Here is a 27,661-nt window from a genome sequence, read left to right as displayed (position 1 = left end):
AGTTTAAAGGCCTAAGAACTGGAAGGAAATGTTTATAACATATACAATAGGATGCCTGGGTGGCCCGCCGGTTGAGCATTTGTTTGCCTTCTGCTCAGGGCGTGATCTCAGAGTCCCGGGATCATGTCCCACATCGGGCTCTCTGCATGGAGCCTGCTTCTCCCTCTGCCTGTGTCTGTGTCTCTGCCCCTCTCTCTCTCTCACTATCTCTCATGAATAAATAAAATCTTAAAAAAAAAAAAAATATATATATATATATATGCTACCAAAAAAAACTAATATATATCTCTTAAAGCTCAGTGAAATAAACCACCAATAGAAAAATGAGTACATACATCCCAACATCACACTAAAAAATGTAAATAATCAATTTTAGAAGCTAATGAGGAAAGGTACATTAAATGTATCAAAATGGGGAGGAAAGTGTGACAATGCAAGATGAATCCTCTTTTGTGTTGTTGATGGGTATGGGAATTGCTACAAACATCCCATAGCCCAGTCTCCCCACTGTCCCCTCCTATGCCTTAAATACACTAACACAGAGGTGATGATTAAGCTTCAATTCATCCACAAAATGGATTAACATATAATTATTAAAGATGCTGCACAAGAATACGTACAAGCCTATTTCAGAGGTATCACAGGTTCGGTTTCAAACCATCACAATAAATAATACATTTTTAATATACCTTTTTCTTAAAGAGAGTCAAATGAACTTTTGGGGTTTCCCAATGCATCCTAAAGGTTATGTTTACACTACACTGTAATCTTTAAGTAGGCAATAGCTTCTATCTATAAAAACAACATACAAAAAATTTAAAAATTAAAAAATAAAAACAACATACAAACCTTAATTTAAAAATACTTTATTGCTAAAATATGCTAACCATCCAGGCACCTGGGTGGCTCAGTGGGTTAACCATCCTACTCTTGATTTTGGCTCATGTCATGACCTTATGATTGTGAGACTGAGCCCCATGTCAAGCTCCCCAAGGGGCATGGAGCCTGCTTAGGATTCTGTCTCTTCCCCACCCTCAGTCCCTCCTCTCACCCCACTCATGCTCACACTCTCTCTAACAAAAAAAATTGCTAACCATCACCTGAGCTTTCAGTGAGTCACTCTCTTTTTGCTGGTGGAAGGTCTTGCCTCCATGCTGATGGCTACTGACTGATCAGGTTGCTGAAGGCTAGGGTGACTGTGGCAGTTTATTAAAATAAGGTAACAACTGAATCTTCCTTTCATAAACAATTTCTCTATGGCATGTAATGCTGTTGGATAGCATCCTACCCACAGCACCACTTACAAAATTAGAGTCAATCCTTTACAACCTTGCTACTGCTTCATCAGCTAAGTTTATGTAATACTCCAAATCCTTTGTGGTCATTTCCACAATCCTCACAGCATCTTCACCAGTAGATTCCACCTCAAGAAACCACTTTCTTCACTCATCCGTAAGAAACAACTCCTCATTCACTAAAGTTTTATCATGAGATTGCAGCAATGCAAATATAATAAAAAACCTGAAGTACTGCAAGAATTCTCAAAATGTGAGAGTCAAGAAGCGAGCAAATGCTATTGGAAAATTGGTGTTGAAAGACTTCCTCCGGATGCTTGGGTGGCTCAGCAGCTGAGTGTCTGTCTGCCTTCGGCCCAGGGCATGATCCCGGAGTTCCTTGATCGAGTCCCGCATCAGGCTCCCTGCATGGACCCTGCTTCTCCCTCTGCCTGTGTCTCTGCCTCTCTCTCTGGGTCTCTCATGAACAAATAAAATCTTTAAAAAAAAAAGACTTCCTCAACACAGGGTTGCCACAAACCTTCAATTTGTAAAAAGAACAACCTCTGAGAGGTATAATAAAGCAAAGTGCAATAAAATGAAGTATCCCAGTAATGATTTCATAATATACCTTTTTCTTAATTTTTTCTTTATTTTAGAGGAAGGGAGGGAGGGAGGAAGGGAGGGAGGGAGGGTATGTGAGAGCACATGAGCAGGGGGAGGGACAGAGGAAGAGAGAATCTCAAGCACACTCAGCACTGAGGAGGGAGCCGAAGGCAGGACTCAATCTCACAACCCTGAGATCATGATCTAAGCCAAAATCAAGAATCAGATGCTCAAACAATTGAACCACCCAGATGCCTCTTTCAAAATTTGCTTTTAAACCAGTCCATAATGGACTACTAGAGAAAGGGAAGAATGAAGACTTCACTTTAAACTTTCTATATCTTCTACCCCCAAAAAGATATTTGTTTTTTTAATTAATTTTGGTCAATTAAGCAAAATTATTAATTTTCTTGTGTTTATCAACATTTTCTAACCATCCTACAATGCATAATATTACTCAGTTTTTTTAAAAAAAACTTTTTTTGAAGAATTTATTTATTTATTTGACAGAGAATGGGAGAGCACAAGCAGCGGGAGTGGCAGGCAGAGGGAAAGGGAGAAACAGGCTCCTCACTGAGCAGGGAGACAGATGCAGGGCTCCATTCCAGGACCCAGGGATCATGACCTGAGCCAAAGGCAGATGTTTAACTTACTGAGCCACCCAGGCGCCTCTACATAAACAAACCTTAATTGCAAATAAGACAACTCTGGTTTTCTGCATTCCTCAGTTCAAGCCGTAAGCTTAAGAGCAGGATCAAGACATCAGACAACTAGCACAGGAACATCTGCACTATTTCACACACACACACACACCCCATCTTGCACATATGTTTCTTATTTGGTACTCCCAAGCCATACACACATTCTATCCTTCATTCCTTGAAAACTCCAGAGGCCACTGACTCCAGAGGCTAGAAGAGGCCTCACCATCTGGCAGCAGCCCTTTGAGCTGACACAGAAATGTTCTGTTTGATATAGAACACTCAAGTACAGGGGCGCCTCAGTGGCTCAGCTGGTTAAGCGTGGGCCTTCAGCTAAGGTCATGATCCCAGAGACCTGGGATCCAGTTCTGGTGTTAGGCTCCCTGCTCAGCCGAAAGTCTCCTTCTCCCTCTGCCCCTCCCTTCTCCCACTCATTCTTTCCCTCTCTCTCTCTAATAAATAAATAAAATCTTAAAAAAAAAAAAATAGTCAAGTACAGTCCTCAGCAAGACTTGATGTCTTCAAGAACCAATGATCATAACAGAAAGGAGTCATTTCTTGGCTAAACTTCATGGTATTCCCAGGTTACCTCTCTCCCTCCCCCACTGTTCCCATCCTGATCCTACCTGAAGGACAGCGTTGGCGTAGTCGTTGGCCTTTATGTTATTCAGGCCCACAATACCTGGCAGGTAAGTAGTACCATCATATGCCCGGGAGAGTTTGGCTTGCTTGTCCAAGTTTGCAATCTGCTGCTTTGTGAAAGTGGGCTTCAACACATACTGCAAAGCAAAAGAAAATTCCAAGCTGTTGCAGGACTGCTACAGAGTTCACAAGATATATCTGAAATAGCAATTTCTGCCAGAAACAGGAAACACTTTGGTTGTGAATGCCTCACCACACACCCAAAGGGCTCCCAACAATAGGTATAAAGGCTGAGGTAATATGGAACAGGCCCTCTCCACATTATTAATGTAGAAAGGGATCTCTGTGTTTAACCCAAAATCACTGAATCCTAGGTCTTTTCTCAAGCCCCAGGTCTGGCCAACTCCATGATAAATTAAATGACTGTCAGAAGCTGGAGGACACTCAAGTTTCTGCAAGCAGCAGGAGGCAGAATCTCACATGGAACTTCACACAGAGCCAGTATAGGCCCAGCACAGAAGCAGTAATGCAAACCTGAGATCTCATGAATTCTCTGTGGTTAGAGGGGCAGGAACAGAACCTTCCCCAGTCCCAGAGTTACAAGGGTCATTATGTAAAGGGCTGAACAGAGGTCTTCTACTAATTCATTTTAAAACCTTGCATTTATTTGTTTCTCTTTCTCCAAGTATTAGAACTACTTTAACCTCAATTGTTAATAGGCCTATAAAACTTATAAAAGCAGCATAAATAATGTTTCAAAACTCTGAACACCAAGCTTTCCTTAAAAATGAACAGAGCAGTCAACATGTGTATGTAGACACTTGCTTAAAAGGAAAATTATAATCAACAGTTTCAACATTAATCAAACCCAAGAAGACTTTCCATGCTCTCCACTTAAGTACAGTGACTCTTGGGGCACCTGGATGGCTCAGTGGCTGAGGGTCTGCCTTTGGCCCAGGTTGTGATCCCAGGGTCCTGGGATTGAATCCTGTATCAGGCTCCCCGCAGGGAACCTGCTTCTCCCTCTGCCTAGGTGTCTGGCCCTGTCTCTGTGTCTCTCATGAGTAAGTAAATCTTAAAAATCTTTAAAAAGGAAAAAAAAAAAAAATACAGGGACTCTTGGCACAGATCACACACCAGAGCCCACATATGGGATACACTGGCCATTCTGGCCGCATCATATCAAAAGTAGCCAGGAGCTGGTATGCAGCTTGATATCCACTGTCCTACACCAGGCCCAATTCACATCCCTATTCCAAAGTATAAAAGCTTAATATAGTTCACAAAGTAGCCATATTTCTTTAGTCCTAAAGTTAGAAAGTAGCCATATTTCTTTAGTCCTAATTCTCAACATTAAATGCAGAAATAACAGCTAGGCTACAGATCAGACCACATTTATGAATCCTGATCTTCTTACTAGAGTCTCCCTGGTTCCTCCCAAAGAAAAAGAAGCCTCTCCAAGCCCAAGGGATTGAGATTCTTCCGTAACCTCAGGTGGGGCAGATCCCCAGGAGCCCTGGGATGGCTCCCAAGAGAACTAGTTCCAAATCAACCCTCATGGACACATACTGTGATATCCTCCAGGGAAGAATCGATGATCTCATAGTTGTCTGGAAGGCAGTAAAACTTGAGAGTGTGGAGGTTGAGGAAGACATGATGGCTAAACTGGACACTGTGAATATAGGCATGAGACTTCAAACCTCGGCCTGTAAGGAAGGATGAAAGGCTGTAAGAGTAGGACAGATGCCAGAGAGACACAAATCAGATTTGATTTTCCTTTCATAACTTTGTACTGGAACACACTAATACCAGCAAAAACTAAGTACTATACCAATTGGTCAGTGAATCTCTTACATGAACTTGTCCCATCACAAAAAAGAGGAAAAAAGAATAGCACATTAGTACTTTATTCCCTGGATGGCATAAACCATTGGTTAGGGAAACTAATTTCATACACATAAATGTGAAATGTGTGTGTGCATGCAGTTGTGTATGAGCTAGTTCCACTTTATCTAAAAGTAAGACTACCTACGCATAGATTATATATAATACATGCACAGACATACATAGATATGCATATATACATGTACAACTACAAATATCCATCATCATTCAGTCCTGCATTTCCAAACACCCACATTCAGGACAATCCTGTACCTATGTAACTTTGTTCAGAATGCCACTCTTTTCTAGAGTCTCTCTACCTTAACCCATTCAATCTTCTATGTCCTACCAGTTCAAGTCCCACATTGACCTTCTCCATGAATTAAACACAAATGCTCCAGCTAATATTGATCTCTACATATTTTAACTCCCATAGTCCTTATCCATACTCACTGCCACACAGTCCAGCAGTAATCCTTATGATCTTATAGTTTGCTTATTGTTTTATGTGTTAACCTTGACTATGAGCTCTTTATAAGAGCAAGGAATGTAGTTTATGTTTCTTTTGAATCCTCCAGCATACTGTACATAGCATGTGCTTGGTCTGAATGAATTGACTAGTTCCAGAAAAGAATAGGATGAAAAAGCCCTCAGAGCAAAAGGATTTTCAAAAAAAAAATAAAAAATAAAAAATAAGACATGAGTACAGAAAACATGAGAGATTCAAAAACCCACAGCCTTTAAGACCTCCTACAAAGCCTCAACTAGTTTTTCTTCCCTTTCATACATACACAGGTTCTGACCGAAGAACCTCCTATTGATTTCCTAGGATTATCCCAATTGCCTGGGAATAAAGATAGATATTCTCAGATGTGACTCCTGGTAGCAGCTTACCTTCTTTAAAAGAAAGTAAAAAACCTCTCTGGAGCAGACCTGTAGCTAGCACTGAAAACTTAGAAAGTTTATAATATACAACATTTACTTACCCTGAAAGTACTTGCCACACACCAGACAGGCATATGCATTGATATGTGAGAGGGAGATGGAACATAGTTTCTCAAAGTCAAAGTCCAGCACACTCCTAAAAGAGCCAAACAAAAGAAGAAAAAAAGAAAAAAAAAAAAAACAATTAATAGGGAGAGATGTCTAGGAAAGCCCCCAAGTGAAGCAGCATTGGCTCCACATTCCACAACATCACATAGCATCCTTCAGAGATAGTTCAACGACCATATGTAAACTGTGAGGAACATTAGACATTTAATATAGACATTTAATAGACATTTAATATAGCACCCCTACACACCAATTCCCAAAGCAATGTCAAGGTATCTCTACCAGACATACAATGCCAATGACCCTCTTTCTTTTTCAAATTTACAACCAGTAGAAAACCTTCTATTGCAGTTACTTTCTCTGGAGGAAAAGCTAAAAAGTAGGACTAAAGCAACAGGGCCCCAACAACATTCCAAATTAAAAGACTAGGGATGGGGCAGTCCCGCTTGCGCAGTGGCTTAGCACCGCCTGCAGCCTGAGGTGTGATCCTGGAGACCCGGGATGGAGTCCCATGTTGAGCTCCCTGCATGGAGCCTGCTTCTCCCTCTGCCTGTGTCTCTGCCTCTCTTTCTCTCTGTCTCTCTCATAAATAAATAAAATCTTTTTAAAAAGTAAATAAATAAACACTAAATACATACATACATACATACATACATAAATAAAAGACTACGGATGGGGGGCACCTGGTTGGCTCAGTCAGTTAAATGTCCCAACTCTTGATTTCACTCAGGTCATAATTCAGGGTTGTGAGATCTAACCCCACATAGGCTCTGTGCTGGGTGTGGAACCTGTTCAAGATTCTCTCCCTCTTCCTCTGCCCACCCCCTTCTCTAGGGAAAAAAAAAAGAGAGAGAGGCAGTGAAAAGACATCAAGAGTGAACAAATCCTTTTATAAAAGAAAAATCGATTTTTGTCCATAAAAATAAATGGGAAGCCTGAATATTAGAATACCTACAAATAGATGTACTTATTTAACTGCAAAGTAATGTTATGAGTACAGGGCAGGTTAAGGGACAAAAAACATTTTTTTTGGGGGGGGGGACAGAAAACTTTTACTTCCATTAAATCCACAGGTGACAAAGAAATTTCTCCTCAAACATTAACTCTAATTAATTGGTAATGGTCCCAGTAAAGCGGCACTGTCCATTAAAGGAGGCAATAGCCACAAGTTAATATTTACATTTAAATTTAAAATAATTAGGGACACCTGGGTGGCTTAGCCGGTTGAGCATCTGCCTTTGGCTTAGGGCGTGATCCCCGATACGGAATTGAGTCCTGTATTGGGCTCCTTGCAGGAAGCCTGCTTCTCCCTCTGCCTATGTCTCTGCCCTTCTCTCTGTGTCTCTCTCACGAAAAAATAAATTTAAAATCTTTAAAAAAATAAATAGGGGACCCCTGGGTGGCTCAGCGGTTTGGTGCCTGCCTTTGGCCCAGGGCGCAATCCTGGAGTCCCAGGATCAAGTCCCGCGTCGGGCTCCCGGCATAGAGCCTGCTTCTCCCTCTGCCTGTGTTTCTGCCTCTGTCTATCATAAATAAATAAATAAATATTTTTTAAATAAATAAATAAATTTAAAATAATTAGAATTTGAAACTCGGTTCCTCAAGTCATGTTTCAAGTCCTCTCTAGCCATAAATGGCTTGCACCTGCCACAATAAATAGCCCTTATAGTCATTTCACTACGGAGAGAAGTTCTTATCTAATCTATATATTAAACAGTACTATCTTAAGGCATGAATTTAAAAACATCTTAAGATGCCATCTGGGATCAGAGAAATGAAACAAGGATAAAGTAACTACTTCTGCTTTAGGACATATTTTTATCTGTTTTCTCTACTAAATTCCAGCCATCTAAAGTAGTACTTAGCATGTAGTAAGTACTCAAAAAAATATTTAAATTTGCCACTGTCATTTTAAGGACACCATATATATTCCATCAAACAGATTCAAAATAAACTAAAAGCTTTTTATGTACATGCACCTCCTAAAAAAAGAAAATGCCCTCTGACACTTTATATTAAAAGGTAAGGATTGGGGACACCTGGGTGGCTCCGTAGTTGAGCATCTGCCTTCGGCTCAGGGCGTGATCCCAAGGTCCTGGGATGGAGTCCCACATCGGGTCGCCCACAGGGAGCCTGCTTCTCTATGTCTCTGCCTCTCTCTGTGTGTCTCTCATGAATAAATAAATAAAATCTTTTTAAATAAATAAATAAAAGGTAACGATTAATAAACATGGCAGGAGGCACAATTTTCTGGGCAGAAAGCTTTAAAAGGGATAAAATTTGTGAATGTGTTTTTGATGTACAGTTCGAAGAATTTTCTGCAGAGATTCCAATGTTTTTTGCTGCTTTCAGCATCCCAGTCCTACCAACCTGTTAATGGTATCCAAGTACGGGCAATGGCGGCTCCTCCGATCCTCAGAATCCACACGGCCATTCTTTGCTGAAAGGGAAATCATCACAGGCTGTGAAAATGGGAAACTCGTACTCAGGGTCAACTACAAGTACAAACCAAAAAATGAGAAAAACTAAACAGGATGAACCCATACACAGGTAACCCAGGAATACACCAAAAAGCCCACTAATGGAACAAGCACCAAACTGGGAGAATATATTTGAAACACATATAACCAACAAAGGACTCATTTGCAGATTACATAAAGAAATCTGGTGAAGCAATAAGAAAACGACAACCCAACAGAAAATGAGGAATATAACCCTTGTTAACAATCAAGAAAATGCCAATTTCCTTGTGCAATGATATACCACTTCACACCTACCAGAAAGGAAAAAATAAAATCAGAAAATTCCCAGTGTTGGCAAATACAGAGAGCAATAGAAATGCTCATGTATTGCTGGTGAAGTATAAACTGTTACAACCTCCTGGAAACAGTACAGCAAGATCAAGCTGAGAACCTTTGACCCAGCAATCTCTACTTATAAACCTGAGAGAAACTTTTGCATATGTACACCGGAAGTGCTTTACTAAAAATATTTATAGCAGCAGTATCTGAAAGGGCCCAAACTGGAAACAAATCAAATATCCACCACAAATAAAACAGATAAACATATTTTGGTATATCATCAATATAACACTATGTAGCCATAAACACCAATTTGGATGAACCTCAAAAATATGGCTAGTAAAAAAAGGCAAATCAGAAGACCACATATAGTATGATTCCATTTATATCAAATACAAAGTAAAACTAGTAGTATTTAGGGATATACAACTAAAAATAGAAATTATTAGAAAAAAATTCAGAACAGTCAATTCCTAAGCAAGTAAAGAAGGTACATACAATTGAGAAGGGGCATATGGGAGCTTCTAAGGTATTGGTTATGTACCACTTCTAATGGTGATAGCATTAGGAGACAATTGTCCATGGGTCTCTCATGTTTCTGTCCATATTGTGACCAGAGGCACTATCTGCCTTCAGACTACCTTGTTAAGGAGATGTGTAGTAAACAGCATTGGAAGACAGACACAGGGATCTCCCCACAGAGCAAATAGGAGGCAAGTTCACAAACCACTATAAAAAAACTCTGTAAGCCCAGAGTTCCACTGTAAGTATAAGTTCCCTTCAAGGGCAGCCCGGGTGGCTCAGCGGTTGAGCGTCTGCCTTCAGCCCAGGGCCTGTTCCTGGAGACACAGGATCGAGTCCCACGTCCGGCTCCCTGCATGGAGCCTGCTTCTCCCTCTGCCTGTGTCTCTGCCTCTCTCTCTCTATGTCTCTTATGAATAAATAAGTAAAATCTTAAAAAAAAAAAAAAAAAAACTGCACCGTGGAGAATGACACTACAAACTCCACGGCCTTCATTAGCATCCAGAAAACTGTGGCAGGCTACCTAGGCAGCTTGCAAATAAAATCTCAAATCCTTCACAGTTCTTGACAAATGGCAAATTTAAGGATGTATGTTTTCACTCTCCTTTAAACCATACTTGTGCATTATATTCGGTCCATCTTAGTGCCTGTGATCTACTTCATCATAAAAATAAAAAGGGAAAGACAAAACGAAAACAAAAAAGATAAACCAGAAGGACAAATGGGATTCTAGTGTGTCCCAGAAAAAACAATCTTATCACAACTATACAAAATACCTAAGAAACAACGTCTCTTCCAAAGAAAGGGAAACATGAAGCTGACAAGGCACTTCAAAAAAAAAAAAAATCAAAGAATATCCTGAAATTAATTATTCAACGAATATTTATCAAGCACTCTCTATGAGCAAGGTGCTATTACGGACTCTATATGTAATACAAATATAGTTCAAACAGAGGATTTTTTTTTTAAGATTTTATTTATTTATTTATTCAGGAGAGAGACAGAGAGAGGCAGAGACACAGGCCGAGGCAGAAGCAGGCTCCATGCAGGGAGCCCGACGTGGGACTGGATCCCGGGTCTCCAGGATCACGCCCTGGGCTAAAGACGGCGCTAAACCGGGGCGCCACCGGGGCTGCCCCAAACAAAGGATTCTAAGCAAGAAGTTTAAGAGCTACTATTAAAGTATAACCATATACCGATATCCAGGACCGGAAGGCAAAATTACAGTCTTAGACAACTAGTACCGTCCTCCCCACAAGGCAGTCGAGTCCGGTCGCGGACACCAGGGAGTGTGAATTCCCCACTCACCCCCACCCCCAGGGAAGGTTGGAAATGGAAAAAGGAGAAAGCGAGAGTGGAGCCCGCGCCCAGCCGAGCCCCGCGCACCTCGCACCTCCCGCTCAGGCTCAGAGTCCTCGTCCACCTCGCGCTCCCGCTTCACCCGCACAGCCGGGACGACTGGCGTCGGGGCCTCGCGCGCGCTCACCGGCTCGACCTCCCGCTTCACACGCACTGGACTGCCCCGGGAGCTCGGCGCCTCGGCTTCCCGCTCCCGCTCCCGCTCCCGCTTGACGCGACCCGAGCTGCCCCGCGACTCGGACTCGCGCTTGCCGCGGGTAGAACCACGAGATTCACGCTTGGATCGCCCAGACATCTCCTCTACCGGCCCGGTCTCTCTGCGCAGGCTCCAGGCACGCTGTAGCGCGCGGCAGGGAGCCAATCAGAAGCCGCGCTGGTATCGTGCCCAGGGCTCTCTACGAGTCGCGGTGCAGGACACATCCTGCCGCGAGAAATCCTCTGGGAAGTACTGCGCCTCTTGTGGCGTCTGAGCTTCTGCGTGCGCCCCTGAGAAAAGCCTGCGGGCCTACTGCCGCCTTACCCATAATTTTCTGGATTTAAAAAAAAAAAAAAAAAAGAGGTCTCATTGGGCTCCGGATTTCTTCGAGCTTCTTTGTGCCCGGGAGGTGGTCTCCAGAGTCGCTGCTCACCAGAGAACTAGGCGACCTCCCTAAATCATCCCCTTCCTGCAGCAACCTAGCTACTCCAACTCCGCACTTGGAGGATTGTTCTCGGCGTCCCAGGAAAATGCAAACCACAGGCAGAGAGAGACGGCCGTGATCAAGCTAAGAAAGCTCAAACTTCAGGGCCTGTGGCCTTCACGATCCCCTCCACGGCCCTGATCGAGTGTGTCCAGCTTTACCGAGATGGAATGGGCATATGCAATCAAATGCATGCTTAAAGTGTGCCGTTTGCTAAATACTGATGGATGGGTGTATACACACTCTGAGACCATCACCACGATTAAGATAAGAAACCTACCCACCAGCTCCAAAATTGTCCTTCCCCAAACACCTGCTTTGTCACCACGGGGAGTAGCTTTATGTAAATGGAAGCCCAGGGCGTGCCCTCTCTTTGGCCGGGCCCTATTAGCTAGGAGAATTTATTTTGAGATTCCTCCACGCCTTTTCCTGTACCAACAGCTTGTTCCTTTTGATTGCTCAGTGGTGTTCTATGTGTGGATGTGCCAGTGTGTCGCTATGCTAATCACAAATTCCCAATTTTGTCCTTTTCTAAGTCATTCATGAGAGACAGAGAAGACAGGCAGAGCCCTAGGAGAGGGAGAAGCAGGCTCCCTGCCGGAAGCTCCAGGTGGGACTCGATGCCCGCACCCCGGGACGACGCCCGGAGCCGAAGGCGGAAGCTCAACCCGAGCCACCAGGTGCCCCCCTCCTTTCTTAAAGAGGGCTCCAGGGATCCCTGGGTGGCGCAGCGGTTTAGCGCCTGCCTTTGGCCCAGGGCACGATCCTGGAGACCCGGGATCGATTCCCACGTCGGGCTCCCGGTGCATGGAGCCTGCTTCTCCCTCTGCCTGTGTCTCTGCCTCTCTCTCTCTCTCTCTCTCTCTCTCTGTGACTATCATAAATAAATTTAAAAAAAAAATAAAAAAAAAAAAAGAGGGCTCCAAAACTATATGCAAATTTTGAACAGCGCCGGGTCCTCCGGCGGGGACAGTTAAGCCATACCCACAGGTGGACCCGGGCGCTGGGCGGGCTGGAGGGGCTGCGCGGCAGGCGTGCCGCTGGGTGACCCGCCTGAATACCCGCCTCCTCACAACCTCTTTTGGACGTACTTGCGCTGTGTTCTCGTTTACAAAGGAGGAAACCGAGGCTCGGCGGCGTTCAGTAGTCAGCCGAGGTCAGGCAACTGGTGATGGGAGTTACACAGCATTTTGTCACCACAAAAAGGAAAGGAAGATTCCACACACCGATCGCTGAGTGGTGTAATGGGTGCTTTGTGTTTTTCTGAATGTTCTGATGTGTCAGCAGTCAGCCTAAGTCCTCTTTCGTATTGCTCATGTCACAAAGAAAATCCCCGAAGAGGAGCGGAAGCCGCGCATGCCCCGAGGCAGCACCCGCGCCGGGAACTCTGCGCGGGGCGACGCTCGGCCGGGCAGGCGCTTTCGGGGCGGGACCTCGGGGCGCGGGGCCGGAAGTCCGGCGAGGGGCGGCGCGGATTTCCCCCGGCGGGACCGCGGCCGTTGGGGCCGTGGAGTCGGCGGCGGCTCCGAGCGCAGGGCTCCAGATGGAAGCAGCTCCAGAGCCCGGACAGGGGGTCTGCTGCAAGCCTGGCGGGCGGCTGGACATGAGCCACGGCTTTGTGCACCACATCCGACGGAACCAGCTGGCCCGGTACCGCCCCGCCCCGCCGCCGCCCCCAGCCTAGCTCTGCCCGGCCGTCCCTGACTCCCGCTCGGCTCCCCGCAGGGACGACTATGACAAGAAGGTGAAGCAGGCGGCCAAGGAGAAGGCGAGGAGGCGGCACACGCCCGCGCCGACGCGGCCCCGCAAACCCGACCTGCAGGTGTACCTGCCGCGACACCGAGGTGAGGCCGCCCGCCCCGCCTGCCTACTCCAGCCCGCGCGCCCTTTCGGCCCCCAGCCCTCTGTCTCTTTGCGCTCTTTTCTCTACATGGAAAAAAACCCGCTTTTGAACCCGCAGGGCTCAGTTCATGTCGTCCCTTCCCGGAACCCTCACCTCGACGCTCCCCTTTCTCCACTCACATTCTCCCTGAGAACAGAGAAGGTTCGTGCCCCGCGCCCCCCCGCCCCCCCGCCCCGTGAAGCATCACGATTAACGGGAATTATCTGGGAACCAGCAAGTCGTCGTTGACTGGTTTGCCCACCATGCTGTCGTGCTTTAGGCCTGACAGAGTTTGGCACACCTGTAGTTGACCAGGACGTGGGTGTGGAATGAAACTCGAACTAAGTATTCTAAATGGCCTTTTCTCCAGCTTCCCCGGGACCTAGAGATCACAATAGCTAACTATTGTGGCACTGAATTTGTTTAGCGTTACCTAAAAGTGTTTTTACATCTTGGGTACGTTGATTCACTTAGTTTTCCCAAGATCGATTCACTTAGTTTTCCCAAGATCCCCTAGGATGGAAACGACTATCATTTCTGTCTCACAGTCAGGAGACAGGCGCAGAGAGATTAGCTTGCCCAAGGTCTCGCAGCTAATAAATGGCAGAGCCTGAATTTAAACCCACGTAGGACTCTAGCCATCTCTGCACTACCTTCCAACGCTATTCACTAGATGAAGATGCATTGTGATTGTGTACCTACTACGTGATAGAACTGTGCTGGCCCCAGAGCAGGGATACAAAGGTAAATGAAACTATCGATTGGCACCACACTTAACATATAACACACGCACAAAGTCCATAAGAAGATTGGGACTTCCTTTACAGTATGTTTTCATGTGTTATCCATGTGGGCAGGGGCTCCAGCAGCCTTCCCCTCTTCCCTCTCATTGTGATTCATCCTTCCAGATGGCTCTACCCACCCAAGCAACCCAGACTGTGAGGAGTCCGGTGAAAGCAGCAGTAGTGGCAGCTCCGAGCCAGAACCTTCTGGCCATCAGCTCTTCTGTTTAGAATACGAGGCAGACAGCGGAGAGGTCACCTCAGTTATTGTGTATCAGGTATGCCTCATGGAAACAGCTGCAGCCTGAAGGTCCTTGGCCATGCTAGAAATCAATGCCAGAGCCTGAGCCGCTATTTTCCTCGGGGCCAGTGGGAAGTGTCGGCTCCACATGGGAGCATAGACTGTTGGGCGATGCTTTTAAGCACAACTCACGCCTGCCACACAGTGATTCTCAGCAGGAACCAGGGAGGGCTTGTGGCCTCCAGCTGAAAATCACTATTACAGGGGCACCTGGGAAATGACAGGCACTGGCAAGAAGCTGTGAGTCAAATGAAGTTCTGTGAGAATGTTGTCTAGGGACAGGGCAGGTCGCCTTTTCAGAAGAGGCCAGGCCCTGAGCTTCCTGACTCTTCCTCCACGTAGGATGATGATCCAGGAAGGGTGAGTGAAGAGGTGTCAGCACACACGCCTCTGGATCCACCCATGCGAGAGGCCCTCAAGTTGCGCATCCAGGAGGAGATTGCAAAGCGCCAGAGCCGACATTGACCAGGCTGAAGGCTTTCTCACCAGGCTGGATTCACTGCCCAGGGAGCTCACTCCTAGTTTGGGGGTGCCAGGACCAGTCTGAGCTGATCTTGAGACACACACACACACACACACACACACACACACACACACCCCTGAGCTCACACATATGCAGGAACAGTGTTGCAGGGACAAGCCTAATCATCTCCTTTGCAGCCATTCTTTCTTGTATGTTGGCCCATTTGACCAGCTTAGTATTCTGGGATTTGAGAATTTTGTTTGGCTAGCTTGGTGTTCTAGAAGCAGAGACTCCAGGGACAGCTGAGGTGTATGAAACCTTATGCCAACATGCTGCTTTCTTACTGAAGTCCTATGCAATGGGACATCTAGTCACTGCTGTTCTACCCAGCTCAATGAACTGTGTTTGTTGTTCTATGGTTCCTTTGTTCCTTGCTTCTGCTCACTTCTGTCCATATTTTCTAGACCTTTCTTCCAGCCATTTCCTTGTTCTTTCCATTCCCTCATCTTTGTCTTAGAATCCATCAGTTCCACCCCACCTCCCAATGTGACTTCGCCTCCCAGCTGCTCAGGACTTTGAAGGTGGGGAGTTGGGGGGGGGGGGGGCTACCTTCCTGATAAGCTCTCCCAGTAATTCCAATACCAATAAAGTGGGAGATCTTCATTTTTGAGACTGACTTGCAAGCATGTATCCCACCCCTTCCATGGCTTTTGCAAGTTTCGCTTATACCGCACTGTTTGGCACTGTCTAGATAAAGAGACCTAGGAGGATGATGCCAGAACTCAACTGCAAGGATTTCTTGCAGCAAAACCTGCCTTGGTTAGAGCTATGGGATTCCAGTTTTCAGCCTCATCCCTGGCTGTGAACAGACCATCCTCTGCTCAGGCTAAGGGGGAATTATCAAAACAAGCTTGAAGCTGACTCTCCAAATGTGATTTAACAGTCCTGAATGTACATACAAAGGGAAATTCAACATGAGCAATAATTGCCTATTTGGACCCCTAGTTGCAAAAAAAAAAAAAAGGCCAAACAATGGGCAGCGAAATGAGCCTCTCTCATCTGCCCTTCCCTTGCCCCATTCTTTCTCCTTTTGTATTTCCCAAGAGTATATAAACGGAGATCCTTAGGGTAAAGATCCTAGGAATATCACTGCTTTCACCTCAGTGAATGTTTTCCCTAACACAGGGTTAGGCTAAGGTCTGAGAAGTTCATAAGACATCCTATGCACTGCAGTTCCAAGCCACTTCAGATTTCCAGCAATTGACCTAACCTCAGTGACTGGAAGTACGGGGTTTAAGTGAGCCCATGAACACTAAGACTTCTTGAAACCAAAGTCCCCATGCCCCAGGGGTTTCTCTACATCAGGGTCTCAAGATCTGCCTGGCTGTTCCATCTCAGCAGCTTTTCTCTTAAAGGACACCTAAGGGCACTGTTGGTTTGTGCCCTACACCCCTGAAAATCTACCACCTCAGAAACGGGGCAAGGCAACTACTTAAACTAACTGCATCATTAGAATCCAGTAAGCCACAGCTTGCAGTGCCAGAGAAATTCTGGGAAGGTGAGTGAGGTAGATAAGTTAGATGGGCCTGGTTGTGAAGGGAGCCAGGGACCAGAGTGTTCCTGACCCACAGAGCTGGCCCAAGGTTAAATACCTTAAACTTGCCAGTCCTGGGCTCAGTTCTACTTTCAGGGGAGAAAATCTGCCTGCTGCTTATTCAGCCAGGCTAGAAGTGCCTTTTGACTTACAATGTTGACTACCCTCTAGAGCCTCTAAGTCAAGGAGGCCATGCCATACTCTATGCCCAATCTTCCCTGCAGCTCTGAGGACTGGGGATTTTAGTCTTCCAGCTTTTCAACTGATCTTCTGACTTGGAAATAGGATTTCACTGGAACTCTTAGGCTTCCTAGTCTGGAAATACTTCTTGGGTCTGTCTTCTCACAACTGGATGGCCTATTTCACGGATTTATTAAAGAATTTAGAAACAAGACCAGAAGAAGAAGCCAGAGGCATGGTACCTGAAATTCTAGCCTCCATTCCTGTTTGTGAGAAGGGAAGTGTGTACCTAATGTGACCTTTTTATGTGTCTGTCATGTAATCCTCACACTCTCAGGTAAGAGATTGATGAAAACTCCTTGTTTGTGAATTTATTTTCTTAAGGCATTTTGCGTATCAAGTTCATGTAGAATGTTTTCCACCCAAGAAAGCATCCTAATTCTTAATTTAAGCAGTAGGACTATAGAAAGCATTAAGCCTAGTACTTAAATGAGAGGTTGTCCTTTAAGGGAAGCCTGTTGGTAGTGATGCTGCCACTGCTCCAGGTATGCCTAAAGCACTTCTCTGGTGATATAGCCCTCAGCCAGTTGACAGCTTTACCGCTCAGGCTCATTGCTTATTGCCACCCCTCAGTCTGGGTTCCAGGATGGTACTGGTACTATGCAGTTGATTCACCAGACTGGCCTCCAAATATCTTCTAGCTGTTTTCAAAAATCAGTGCTTTGCCATCAAGGAGCATGTTACAGAGCATTTCCCACAGGTTCTAGGGATGTCACAAAGAAGACTGCCCCATACTGTTTGGTACAGTGGCAACAGTGTCAGATTAACTGGAGCTCTTAGGCAGGCTGCTTCAGAATGAACACTCATTTGACTAGACACATTCTTGGCTGTCTTAAAAAAAAAAAAAAAAAAAAAAAGTCTGGTAGCCTCTTTGATGTATCTCATGTCCATGAATGTTCTCCACTTACTGAGGGTAGGTCTTGGATTTTAAGGCTTTCTGTTTCCTGGGCCACCATGGATGATATAATAAATAGAAGGAATCTGGGGTTCTTAGGGGCTTTGGGCTGCATAAGAGTAAATACTAAAGTTTGAGTTCTAGCCAGTTGGCAAGCATATAAGTCTTTGAAGAATGTAACACAAGAAGGGAAAATAAGAATGTAAAGCTTTTTGTACTGAGAGTAGGAGTCTGGCACTTGGCCAGCCAGTAGGACCAATGTGGGCAATAACATGCTTCTCCCTATGTATGAGTCTCTGAAAGGGGCATTTCACCTCCATGGTCCACTCTGAAGGGCACTGCCAACTAGAGATTTAGCCCATGGGACTGGAAGAAAACACCTTGAGGTAGTGTGTATCCAACCTGCTATGCATTTGCCAGGATGCATGGATAGTAGGGTAGAGGATCCCCAGCTGGTTTACAAGTATACATGAGACCTTTGCATATAGAAAGAGGAATGGGGACAGATTATTTTCCTACCTCTTGGGAGAATCAGCAGAGATTGTTAACAATTTTCTGAAACATTTTAAGCTCCCTTGTTGAATTCCTATTATTTAGGACTCAGATGGTAAGAAACCATAGGCACCCACCCCAAATTTCTCCAGTAGTTAGAGTGACACTAAAAGTAAAAACCGTCTGAATATTTGGCTCCTTTTCCTTCTCAGAGCCTCCAGGATGAGGGGTTGGTTGCACTGGTCAAGTTGTGTTAAATGCGTAACAAGCCATATATTATTCTGTTTTCTCATTTCCAATGTTTCTGCTGTGTGAATGAAGTGTGCAATTATTTGAAAATCTTGGAAGGAAGGTACTTTTCAAAAACAGTATTCTTTTTAAGCAATAAACTATTTTTACAGCACTGTTTTTGCCAAGAGTTTTGAAATCACTTGTGTACATAAGGGAAGTGAAGATTAAATGCCTGCCCTAAAGTCATTCAGCACCACAGAATCAGCACTTGAAATCTCATCTCTTGCTTTGCCTTGACTATTTTAAGAACTGCCCAGGTTGAAGCATAACAACAAGAGTCACGTAGCATTAGAGTTGGAAGGGACTATTAAAGATGTCTGGACCCACCTCTTTTTTTTTTTTTTTTAATTTTTATTTATTTATGATAGTCACACAGAGAGAGCGAGAGAGGCAGAGACACAGGCAGAGGGAGAAACAGGCTCCATGCACCGGGAGCCCGATGTGGGATTCGATCCCGGGGTCTCCAGGATCGCGCCCTGGGCCAAAGGCAGGCGCTAAACCGCTGCGCCACCCAGGGATCCCTGGACCCACTTCTTATATGATAAGTGACTCCACCCTACCAACTCTCCATGAAAAGCCCTTCTGTCAAGTCCCATCTTGGAGTAATTCTACTTTAGGGACTGCTGAGATTATCCTATTAGGCCAAAATTTGCTTCTTTGTCCCAGTTCTAGAGTGCTTGTCTTACTCCCATTGTATGTTAGAATAGCCAGTTTAGGACCTAAGTAGTTTTTTCAAGTCTTCCCCCATAACAGTTGGGACAGACACTCAAACCCAGGATTTATATATTAGCAGGATATAGTAAATGTTGACTAAGATTTGCAAAGCTTCCAATGAGGTAGGAAATGCTGAGGGTTCATTGGGCAGGTGAGGAAAAGGTGCCTGCTCCAATGGTAACACACTTGGGGAGGAAGACGGTGCTTCTCTGAATTAAGAAGCAACACCTCTGCGTCCTGGAGCACAACATGGCCAGCAAAAAGTGGACTGGATGTTAAACCCCACTGATCCATTCAGCCAGGTCTTGTACAGTGATCACTCTGCACAACCATACTTCTTGGGCCTTCCTTAACTACTTGTCCTGATGCAATTCAGAAAAGCACTCTCCCAACAGATTTCCTGTTTCCATTTTTACTTTCCATTGGGTCCAAAAAAGGTTGCTCCTTCAGGTCCTTGTCTAGTTTATTTTTCCCCCACAGTACAGGGCCCCGTTTCTGCACATTACCTTTGCCAGATCTAAGCTTCCCCTGCTCCTGGCAGCCCATGGTCTGTCAGCCCTAGTGTCTCACAGAGGTTCCAGCACATGCTGGGATTCTTAGTGTGTGAGACACACTTTTGGTATGTGAAAAGTATGTCCAGGAAGGCAACTTTGGCCTGTACATTTTGGTGAAACCGATAGTAATTTATTCCCACACTATCCTGTTCACTCTTCCCAAATTGCTCTGGGCCTCTAGTCTGCCTTATCTCTCTTGGTTACCAACACCTGGCCACGTGTGACCATGAATATCTGTGGCCTTGTTTCAAGTAAGTGTTCATCACCCAGGAAACATGTTTTGGACACTGACTTCTTACAGTACTCTATACTTGGACCCTTGAAAATAAGTGATGAAAGTAGCCCTCAAGAGTTTGCTGAGCCGAGGGAAGCATAAGCCAAATCCAGGGCTCTTGAATTTAAGTAACAGCCAAGACTTCGTGCTCGCTTCTTCGCAGAGCGGCCTCGCCCAGGACAGAGGCAGGCGCGGGGCGCCTTGGTTAGAGACGCTTCCTCCAGCCTTGCGCGCAATGCCAATCACGGCTGTGCGGCCCCGGGAGCTTCCCGCCTCCCCAAGCTTCCAAAGCAGCCCCCGGGCACGCGGGACTGTGGGCATCTCCGAGTCGAAGCCTCTGCTCCAGTCCCACGCCACAGCCCTCGGCGCTCAGGCCCCCCCGAAGGCGGGGCGCCGCCCACGCTTCCACCGCCAAGCTGGCGCGGGGGCTCGGGAGTTGTAGTCTCCCGGCGAGAGCGGCCGCGGGGGCCGGGGCGGCGCGGACTCCACGTCCCGTCGGGCGGCGCGGCGCGGCCGGGGCGCCAGGGGCGGGGCCGCTCGGCCCTTTAAACCTTCCAGGGCTGCTCCGAGGGCCGCAGCCAGAGACGGCGCCACGCGGGGCCGAGCAGGGCGCGGCGCTCCGGGGAGGTGCGTACTGGGCCCCTTCATGTCCGCGGCCTCGGGGGACATGCTGGGGAGACTCGCGTCCCCGGCTCCGGCGGGGGAGAGGAGGGCCCCGTGCCCCCACACGGGGGGGAGGGGCGGGCGAGGTGGGCTTCCTGCGCTAATCTGCCTCCCCCCTCGGGGCGCCAGCGGTCAGGTGGTTCCCTGCGCGCGGCCGCCGCTCGGCCCCGGCCCGCACCTGCCCGCAGGTTCTTGGCGCGGCCCCCTGGACAGCCCTAACTGCAGCCCCTCCCCCTGCCCGGTCCCTCGGGCGTGGGAGCGGGACTCCCTCCCCAGAAGTTAGAGCCCCGCCTGAGCTTCTGGGCGCACCGGTGGCATTGGGCTGGAATGCGGAGGCCCCCGGTGGAAGCCAGGTGTCCACGTTCTGGCGTGGGCTCAGCCCAAAACGTGGGCGTTGTGAATTGAGTGTTGACCACCTTCTCCGCCCACCGACTTCGGCCAGGCACTGGACCCTGGACTTTGACCTGTCTCTCTCCACCAGGCCTGGGCCGCTGATGGTTTTGGCGAAGTACCTTAAGGTAGCTGGGCCGGCCCCCTCTTTCCCACCTACCTCTTGTCCTTCCCCCCACATCACCACCACCCTGGCTCCCCTCCCTCATGACCGCCTGGATCCTCCTTCCTGTCAGCTTGTCAGCATTCTCCATCACTGGCCTATGGACTGTGTGAGTAAAGAGGGGGAGGGGGACGGCAACTACGGGACAAAATGGGCCCCAGCCTAGAAGGGATAGGGCCTCCCAGGACCCAACGGGAGCTCGATGGCACACACACAGCCCCTTGTCCTGCTGTAGGCTCCGGGGTAGTACCCAGGACCACTAGCTGTCTCCAAAACCTGGCCCTGTGCCTGGGCACACAGTCCCCTCGGACGTTGGCACCACTGCTGTCCAGTAGGGTGACCCAGACAGACCTACTTCTTGCCAGGGTTACTTCCACAGGTCCTCTTGTTTGGGGCCATGCTGTAGGTTCTCCTGTGGTGTCAAGCTTCAGGATCACCTCAACACGAGTCCCCAGCAAGGACAAAGGCTGACTGGGGCCAGAGTCAAGGCAGAAGAGTCAGCAGGGGAGAGCCGGGCTGGGAGGGTCGTGGGTGTGGGGTGACGGTTGTGTTCCCGCAGGTATGCCATGGCCGTGATGAACCGCCACGCATGCCCTGTGGAGAACTGGTATGGTGTACTCTGCAGACAGCCTCCCTCTAAAGCTCCCTTCATCTCTGTTCCCTCTTGGGTCGGGGCTGCTGCGAGCCAGACGGAGACTCTGAGCCTGACTGCTTTTATCTGACATTGGCAACGCCTGTCCCTCCCCAGGCATGGCTTCGTGCCCATCTACCTGTTTCCCACCATCCCTTCACCCCTTTGGCTTCTCTCAGGCCAGTTCTGGGAAGTGGGCTCTTCTGTCCCTGCCAAGGGAAGTCTGGGAGGGTGATCCCTGAGAGGCCTGAGACTATAGGCCGAGAACCTAGGGGAACCACTTTTCCCCAGACTACCCTCTGTCCTGCCTACCAGGTCCTACAACGAATCCTGCTCTCCTGACCCTGCTGAACAAGGGGGCCCCAAGACCTGCTGCACCCTGGATGATATCCCCCTCATCAGGTAAGGCCTGGAAACTGGGCAGGTCAGGGAAGACCCAAGCCCCTCAGACAAGGACCTGTCTTTCAGTCTCAGAAATAATGAGTGTATTAAGAGTACTTGATAACAATTTTCCATGCCAGTCACCATGTGCTGAATGCTCTACATGCATAGGGCCATTTAATCCCAGTACCAGCACTGGGGCAGCTACTGTTTTCACCGTCTTATAGGCAAGAAAACAGACTGAGGGATGTCATCTGTCCAGGTCACACAGCTAGTAAGTGGAGGCACCTGGACTTAAGTTCAAGCCCTCTGATTGCCCAGCCCCAGTTCTGGCACAAGGAAAGCCAGACTGGCTGCAGGCCTTGACAGCCACAGCGAGTCCAAGGAGTCTCAACCTCTGCCAAGCAATCCTGGGTACTCCCTTACCCATCACACACATGAGCTCTGCTTTGGGGGAGGGCCCAGCCTGGGGCGGGTTGTTTGTGATACACAACTGGCCCTTCTCATAAATCAGTGGCCTGCCTAAGGACAGGCACAGATAAAGCAAGAGACAGACGGGCCAGAATGGGGGTGCTAGTGCTCCTGCCCCTCTCTCATTCTGTCCTTGCCCCCCACCCCCAGCAAGTGTGGCACATATCCCCCAGAGAGCTGCCTCTTCAGCCTCATTGGCAACATGGGTGCTTTCATGGGTGAGTTGTGCCCTCAGCCCCACTAGCCAGCCCAGTCCAACCCATACCCCCACCCCCCTCCCAGAAAGGCCCAGGAAGCCCTTGCTTAGTGTAGCCCCCTCCCACCAAGGGCTAAAAAGCAATAGGGGCTACTTCTCTCCTCTTCAACAAAGGCCAAAGTCTCCTGCACAGCCACCCTGCTGGCCAGAGCCTGAGGAAACCCAGTACACCACCTGCCCTTCTATTCCCTTTCAGCCTTCAGTGTCTGGATGGGGGTGGGGGTGTCGGTGGGCTGGCTGGGCTGGGCCAGTCTGGGAGGAGGACACCAGAGCTGGCCCTACCTGTGCTCTCTTCCTCCAGTGGTCCTGATTTGCCTGCTGCTCTATGGGCAGCTCCTGGAGCAGAGTCGTCATTCCTGGGTTAATACCACAACGCTCATCACAGGCTGTACCAATGCTGCGGGCCTGGTGGTGGTCGGCAACTTCCAGGTGGGCCCGCCTGCCTGCATGTTGAACTTTTTTAACTAATGGGTCCTGGCTGTCTGCAGGTGCCCTGTCCCCTGATGGCTGACCCAAGTTGCAGCCCTTCAAGGCTGAGGGAGGAGACAGAAGGGTCTGGGAGGGAAGGGAGATAGAGGTGGGGAAGAGGGGTGGTGGAGTTAGGGCTGCTTCACAGATCAGCCCTTCTCTCTGGGCCCAGGTGGATCATGCAAAGTCTCTGCACTACATCGGAACTGGTGTGGCCTTCCCTGCTGGCCTGCTCTTTGTCTGCCTGCACTGTGCTCTCTCCTACCATGGGGCCACTGCCCCCCAGGACCTGGCTATGGCCTACCTGCGGATTGTGCTGGCAGCCATCGCCTTTGTCACCCTAATCCTCAGTATCCTTCCAGGACAGGGCAGCCAGGAGCGCATCTTCAAGCCCAGCCTTTCCCCACCCAAGATGCTGGGGGGGGTAGGTGGTGGGGAGTGGGGGAGAGCTTGGCACACGTATATCCAGAAAATACTGCCCAGGGTGTTTTCCTTCTTCCCCTCCCAGGTGGGAGACCAGGCTCTTTGGCCCAGCTTAGTTATCTATCTGGGAAGGTAGGAGTGTCACCACATCCCACGTGTCCTACTGAACACTTCCTTAGCCCCATTCCAGGTGGTGTCTTCTTTATGCATGAGAGCTCTCAGCTGCAGCACGGGGCAGCCCTGTGCGAGTGGGTGTTTGTGATCGACATCCTCATTTTCTACGGCACCTTCAGCTATGAGTTTGGGGCAGTTTCCTCAGAGACACTGGTGGCTGCCCTGCAGCCTGCCTCTGGCCGAGCCTGCAAGTCCTCCGGAAGCAGTAGCACTTCCACTCACCTCAACTGTGCTCCGGAAAGCATCGCCATGATCTGAGGCCTGGGGAGGGTGGCTGGCCCAGCCTCAGCAGCTCCCCACCTCATAACTTTGCATTTATTTTGTACCAAAAACAATTTTGAGAAAGTATTTTGTTGGGATATGGGTTTCCTTGCTGCTGGAGGAACGGCCATCCCATACCCACCTGTGCTATAGAAGAGCAGGCCTGGCTGCTGCCTGGGCCACACGCAACCTACTGCTTGACTCTGCAGTGTTTTATGTTTAAAGGTCACATATCCTCACTCACCCAGCCAGCCCTTCAGGTGCCTTCTACTCCCCAGTGCCGAGGCAACACCACTGGGGTTTCCCGCTGCAGGAATTGGGGGCTGGAAACAGCAAGAGGGATAGAAGTCAGGGAATAGAAGGGGGAGCACTCCTTAGTCTGTGGGAAGGCCCACTTTTGGGCCCACTGAGCTGCACTGGGATTCTTCACTCGGCCCCTTACTTTTAGGCAAATAACATAGCAGAACCACGTGGGTATTTTAATACTTTTTTTTTTAATCTATTAAAAGAATTCTAATTTGCATGTTTGTAGTCTGTTCTAAACAATCAGGAGAGGGCCTGACCCAGGTCAGCTTTCCCTAGGCAAAGGGTGGGAGGAATCCCCTGCCCTCAGGGAGAGTGCCCACTGCTCTTTGAAAGCAGGGCTGCCAAGAATAAAGGATGCCTGGTGCTATCCAAATATCCTTCAAGAGCTTGAAACCCTTTCTAGGCGTTAAAACAGTCTAAAGAACTGACCTGATCCTTCCCCAATTCCATGTGAAGTTTGCTTCTCTAGTAAGGGATATGGGGGCGGGGGAAGGAGGTCATCCAGAGAGCAACTTTGAAATGCTAGAAACGGTTTTCACAATGAAAAAAAGCCCGTGGGATTCCAAGGTTGACTAAAAATTGCAGGGGAGAGAGACAGAGGCTAGATTTTGTTTACCATCCGTAAGTAGCTATTGGATGCCAGACCCTGACACATTTTGCTTTCCAACGATGAACACCTAGGCCCAGTCACTGGCTGCTCCAGTGGCCAGGTTCTTGACCTGGGTTCCACTGCTCTCAGGCCAGTAGGCTTGGCAGGAAGGGACATGCAGCCCGGTACTTTCTGTGGTTCCCCCAACCACAGTAGGGACCTCATGGAGGATACAGAACCCCTGCCCAGGCCTGTGAGCAATGCAGTGCAGGGTGGGTAAAGAAATCTTTAATGAGGATTCAAGGTGCAGGAGGAAGATATTGTGGAGGACGAGTGCTCAACCCCAGGCACCTCATGTGTACATGGCTCCGTGGAGGTTCTCAAGCCGGTGCTTTTGCTGCTGCTTGCGAGCCTGAAGGAAAGAGGAAACACTGGGCATGGGTCATACCTGAAGCCCTGTGGGGGGAGCGATGGGACAGCTATCACTGTTTTCAGGCCCCAAGCATGTGCATCGCCAAGGCTCTTGTCCCTCACCAAAGTCACCAGGAAGACGACCAGAGTCAGTGACTCTGAGGCCTAACCAAGCCTGCTAAGGTAGGGAATGAGAACACTGAGGACAGCGACTAAGGGGTCCACATTACCACCCTCTTCACTTACCACCAGCCCTTACCTTATCTCGTCTGTGCTCCTCATAAGCGTCATCATCAGTGGGCAGCTCATGGCGGCACAGGGGGCAGGAATTTGTCTGAGAAAAGGAGGGCAGTGTTCCAGCCCAGGTCTGGTCTTTATAAGCTAACATCTGCCCCTTGCTCCCAGTTCCCACCCGTACCCTCTCCCTTCTCTGATCCCCTAACAGTCCATAAACAGAAAGAGGCTTGAGAATTGGGCCCAGGGCAGGGTAAGGGCTGAGAGAAAGGAAGCAGTACCTTGCTTAGCCAGGGTAGAATGCAGTTGGAATGGAAGAGGTGACGGCAAGGCATCTCAATGGCAGTCTCCTCCTCCTCAAATTCCAAAAGACACACGGGGCACTTGAGCTCTTGAGGAAGGAGTGCTGATCAGGAGAGCTGCTACAGGCCCTGCCTCCCGGCTCCCACTCCTGAAAGACATTCTTGCCCCAACCTGACCTGGAAAACTGAAGGGCTAGACCAGTCTAGCTTGGGAGCAGGTGCATCTGGCAAACCTGCCCCAAATAGTAAGAATTTGTGTTCTCACCAGCCTGAGAGCTCCTGATGACTGTCCTGGGAAGGTTCTCAACCACAGCCTTGGCAGCAGGTGGAGGCAGATGATGATCCCAATCTACTACCAACCCCAAGTCTTCAAAGTCCATCCTATTGAAAAGTGACCTGGGAGGAACGATGCATGATCAGAACCGAAGAAAACCGTACTTTCTTTTTGCCCCCACAATCCAGTAGGCATTAACAGCCGAGCCAGTACCAACAGCTAGCCCCCAAAAGTGTTCACTAGATAAAAAGCACAATGGAAAATGGTTTACAGTTGCTATAAGACAACCCCAAGCATGCAAGCTATTTTGTCCCATTTTATTATTTTTTAAAGATTGTATTTATTTATTCAGGAGAGAGACAGAGAGAGGCAGAGACACAGGAGGAGGGAGAAGCAGGCTCCATGCAGGGAGCCCAACGTCGGACTCGATCCCGAGTCTTCAAGATCACGCCCTGGACCGAAGGCGGCGCTAAACCGCTGAGCCACCGGGGCTGTCCTAGTCCCATTTTACACATGAGGCAACAGGCTCAGAGAAATTACTCAGGCCATGTAGACATGACCTGGTAAAGCCAGATTCCAAGTGGCAATGGTGGTTTCCGTGCTTGTTGTTCCTAACGAATGTACCTACTCACGCCCACACGGCCCCTCGCCTGCTAGAACCGACTGCCCTGCCGCCCCCCACTCTCCCCTATTCGCCAGCTCCCATCTTTCCTACCATCCCCGGCCCGCCCACGGATGGTCCAAATTATCGATCTTCCTCGAATCTCGTCTCTGGACTAACTCTCCATCATAAGATTCATCCGTCCTCCCCAGACTCTCTGCCCTCTATAATCCGCCTTGTCCAGCCAGCCCCAGCCCAGATACCTGCTACCCGAGCCCCCACCCCCCAGCTCCGTGCACCCACCTTGCGAGCTCCAGCAACATACTGGTTCGGGCCTCCTGCTCGGAATCCAGCGGCTCGCAGTCGTGCTCATCGAAATAGGACGCCATGGCGGCGGGGCTGTCTGACACAGCCCTCGGAGGCCGCTGGACTGTGGCCCCACGGCGCTGGCCAATAAGTTGCGGGCCTGAGCGAGGAAGACCAATCAGAGCATCCGAAAGGCGGGCTCAGAGGCTCGTTAGGCGCATGAAAGCGGAAGTATTAATTCTGCTGCCTCTCGTTGGCTCGAACAAGTCAGGTGACCAAAGGCTACAGCCAATGGCAGGGGCTTGGGCCGGTCGGGAAAAACAGCTGTTTGGGGCTCCGACCCTGGGGAAGGG

General features: G+C 48.5%; 4 protein-coding genes and 1 non-coding gene across 8 annotated transcripts in view; 3 read left to right on the top strand and 2 right to left on the bottom strand.

The window, feature by feature from the left end:
• USP39 (ubiquitin specific peptidase 39) overlaps positions 1–11,176 on the bottom strand; it is a 32,055-nt gene extending 20,879 nt beyond the window's left edge. Inside the window, exons 1-5 of the mRNA XM_077843129.1 lie at positions 10,870–11,176; positions 8,531–8,600; positions 6,094–6,188; positions 4,793–4,929; positions 3,208–3,360 (exon numbers count right to left, since the gene is read on the bottom strand). Of these exons, the coding sequence (XP_077699255.1) occupies positions 3,208–3,360; positions 4,793–4,929; positions 6,094–6,188; positions 8,531–8,600; positions 10,870–11,137 (723 nt within the window). The 5' untranslated portion in view covers positions 11,138–11,176. The remainder of the gene's footprint in view (positions 1–3,207; positions 3,361–4,792; positions 4,930–6,093; positions 6,189–8,530; positions 8,601–10,869) is intronic.
• On the top strand, positions 3,331–3,458 carry LOC144281438 (small nucleolar RNA SNORA35). The gene has a single exon (XR_013349972.1). It is a non-coding gene; the product is annotated as a small nucleolar RNA SNORA35 (small nucleolar RNA).
• Positions 11,177–12,470: 1,294 nt separating the features above from the next.
• C12H2orf68 (chromosome 12 C2orf68 homolog) lies at positions 12,471–18,574 on the top strand. Of its 3 annotated transcripts, XM_077843130.1 has the most exons (5): positions 12,955–13,172; positions 13,248–13,366; positions 13,483–13,566; positions 14,313–14,464; positions 14,830–18,574. In XM_077843130.1, the coding sequence occupies exons 1-5, from the start codon at positions 13,066–13,068 to the stop codon at positions 14,950–14,952; spliced, it is 585 nt and encodes a 194-aa protein (XP_077699256.1). In that variant the 5' UTR covers positions 12,955–13,065; the 3' UTR covers positions 14,953–18,574. The 3 variants fall into 3 exon arrangements, with proteins under 3 accessions (XP_077699258.1, XP_077699256.1, XP_077699257.1); XM_077843132.1 differs by having other exon boundaries at positions 12,471–13,172; positions 14,313–18,574; XM_077843131.1 differs by lacking the exon at positions 13,483–13,566 and having other exon boundaries at positions 12,964–13,172.
• Positions 18,575–20,499: 1,925 nt separating this feature from the next.
• TMEM150A (transmembrane protein 150A) lies at positions 20,500–24,808 on the top strand. 2 transcript variants are annotated; one of them, XM_077843116.1, is made up of 8 exons: positions 20,500–20,631; positions 21,149–21,329; positions 21,780–21,827; positions 22,167–22,253; positions 22,854–22,921; positions 23,261–23,388; positions 23,600–23,777; positions 24,041–24,808. In XM_077843116.1, the coding sequence occupies exons 2-8, from the start codon at positions 21,265–21,267 to the stop codon at positions 24,280–24,282; spliced, it is 816 nt and encodes a 271-aa protein (XP_077699242.1). In that variant the 5' UTR covers positions 20,500–20,631; positions 21,149–21,264; the 3' UTR covers positions 24,283–24,808. The 2 variants fall into 2 exon arrangements, with proteins under 2 accessions (XP_077699242.1, XP_077699243.1); XM_077843117.1 differs by lacking the exon at positions 21,780–21,827.
• On the bottom strand, positions 24,761–27,462 carry RNF181 (ring finger protein 181). The gene is made up of 5 exons (XM_077843118.1): positions 27,306–27,462; positions 26,393–26,523; positions 26,107–26,216; positions 25,851–25,925; positions 24,761–25,592 (listed from the first exon to the last, which is right to left on the bottom strand). The coding sequence occupies exons 1-5, from the start codon at positions 27,389–27,391 to the stop codon at positions 25,533–25,535; spliced, it is 462 nt and encodes a 153-aa protein (XP_077699244.1). The 5' UTR covers positions 27,392–27,462; the 3' UTR covers positions 24,761–25,532.
• Positions 27,463–27,661: the final 199 nt, after the last annotated feature.

This window comes from Canis aureus, chromosome 12, assembly GCF_053574225.1.
Source record: "Canis aureus isolate CA01 chromosome 12, VMU_Caureus_v.1.0, whole genome shotgun sequence".
NCBI classification, from domain to species: domain Eukaryota; kingdom Metazoa; phylum Chordata; class Mammalia; order Carnivora; family Canidae; genus Canis; species Canis aureus.
The sequence above is the reverse complement of the archived record's forward strand: the minus strand, read 5'-3'. Positions and strand labels throughout refer to the sequence as shown.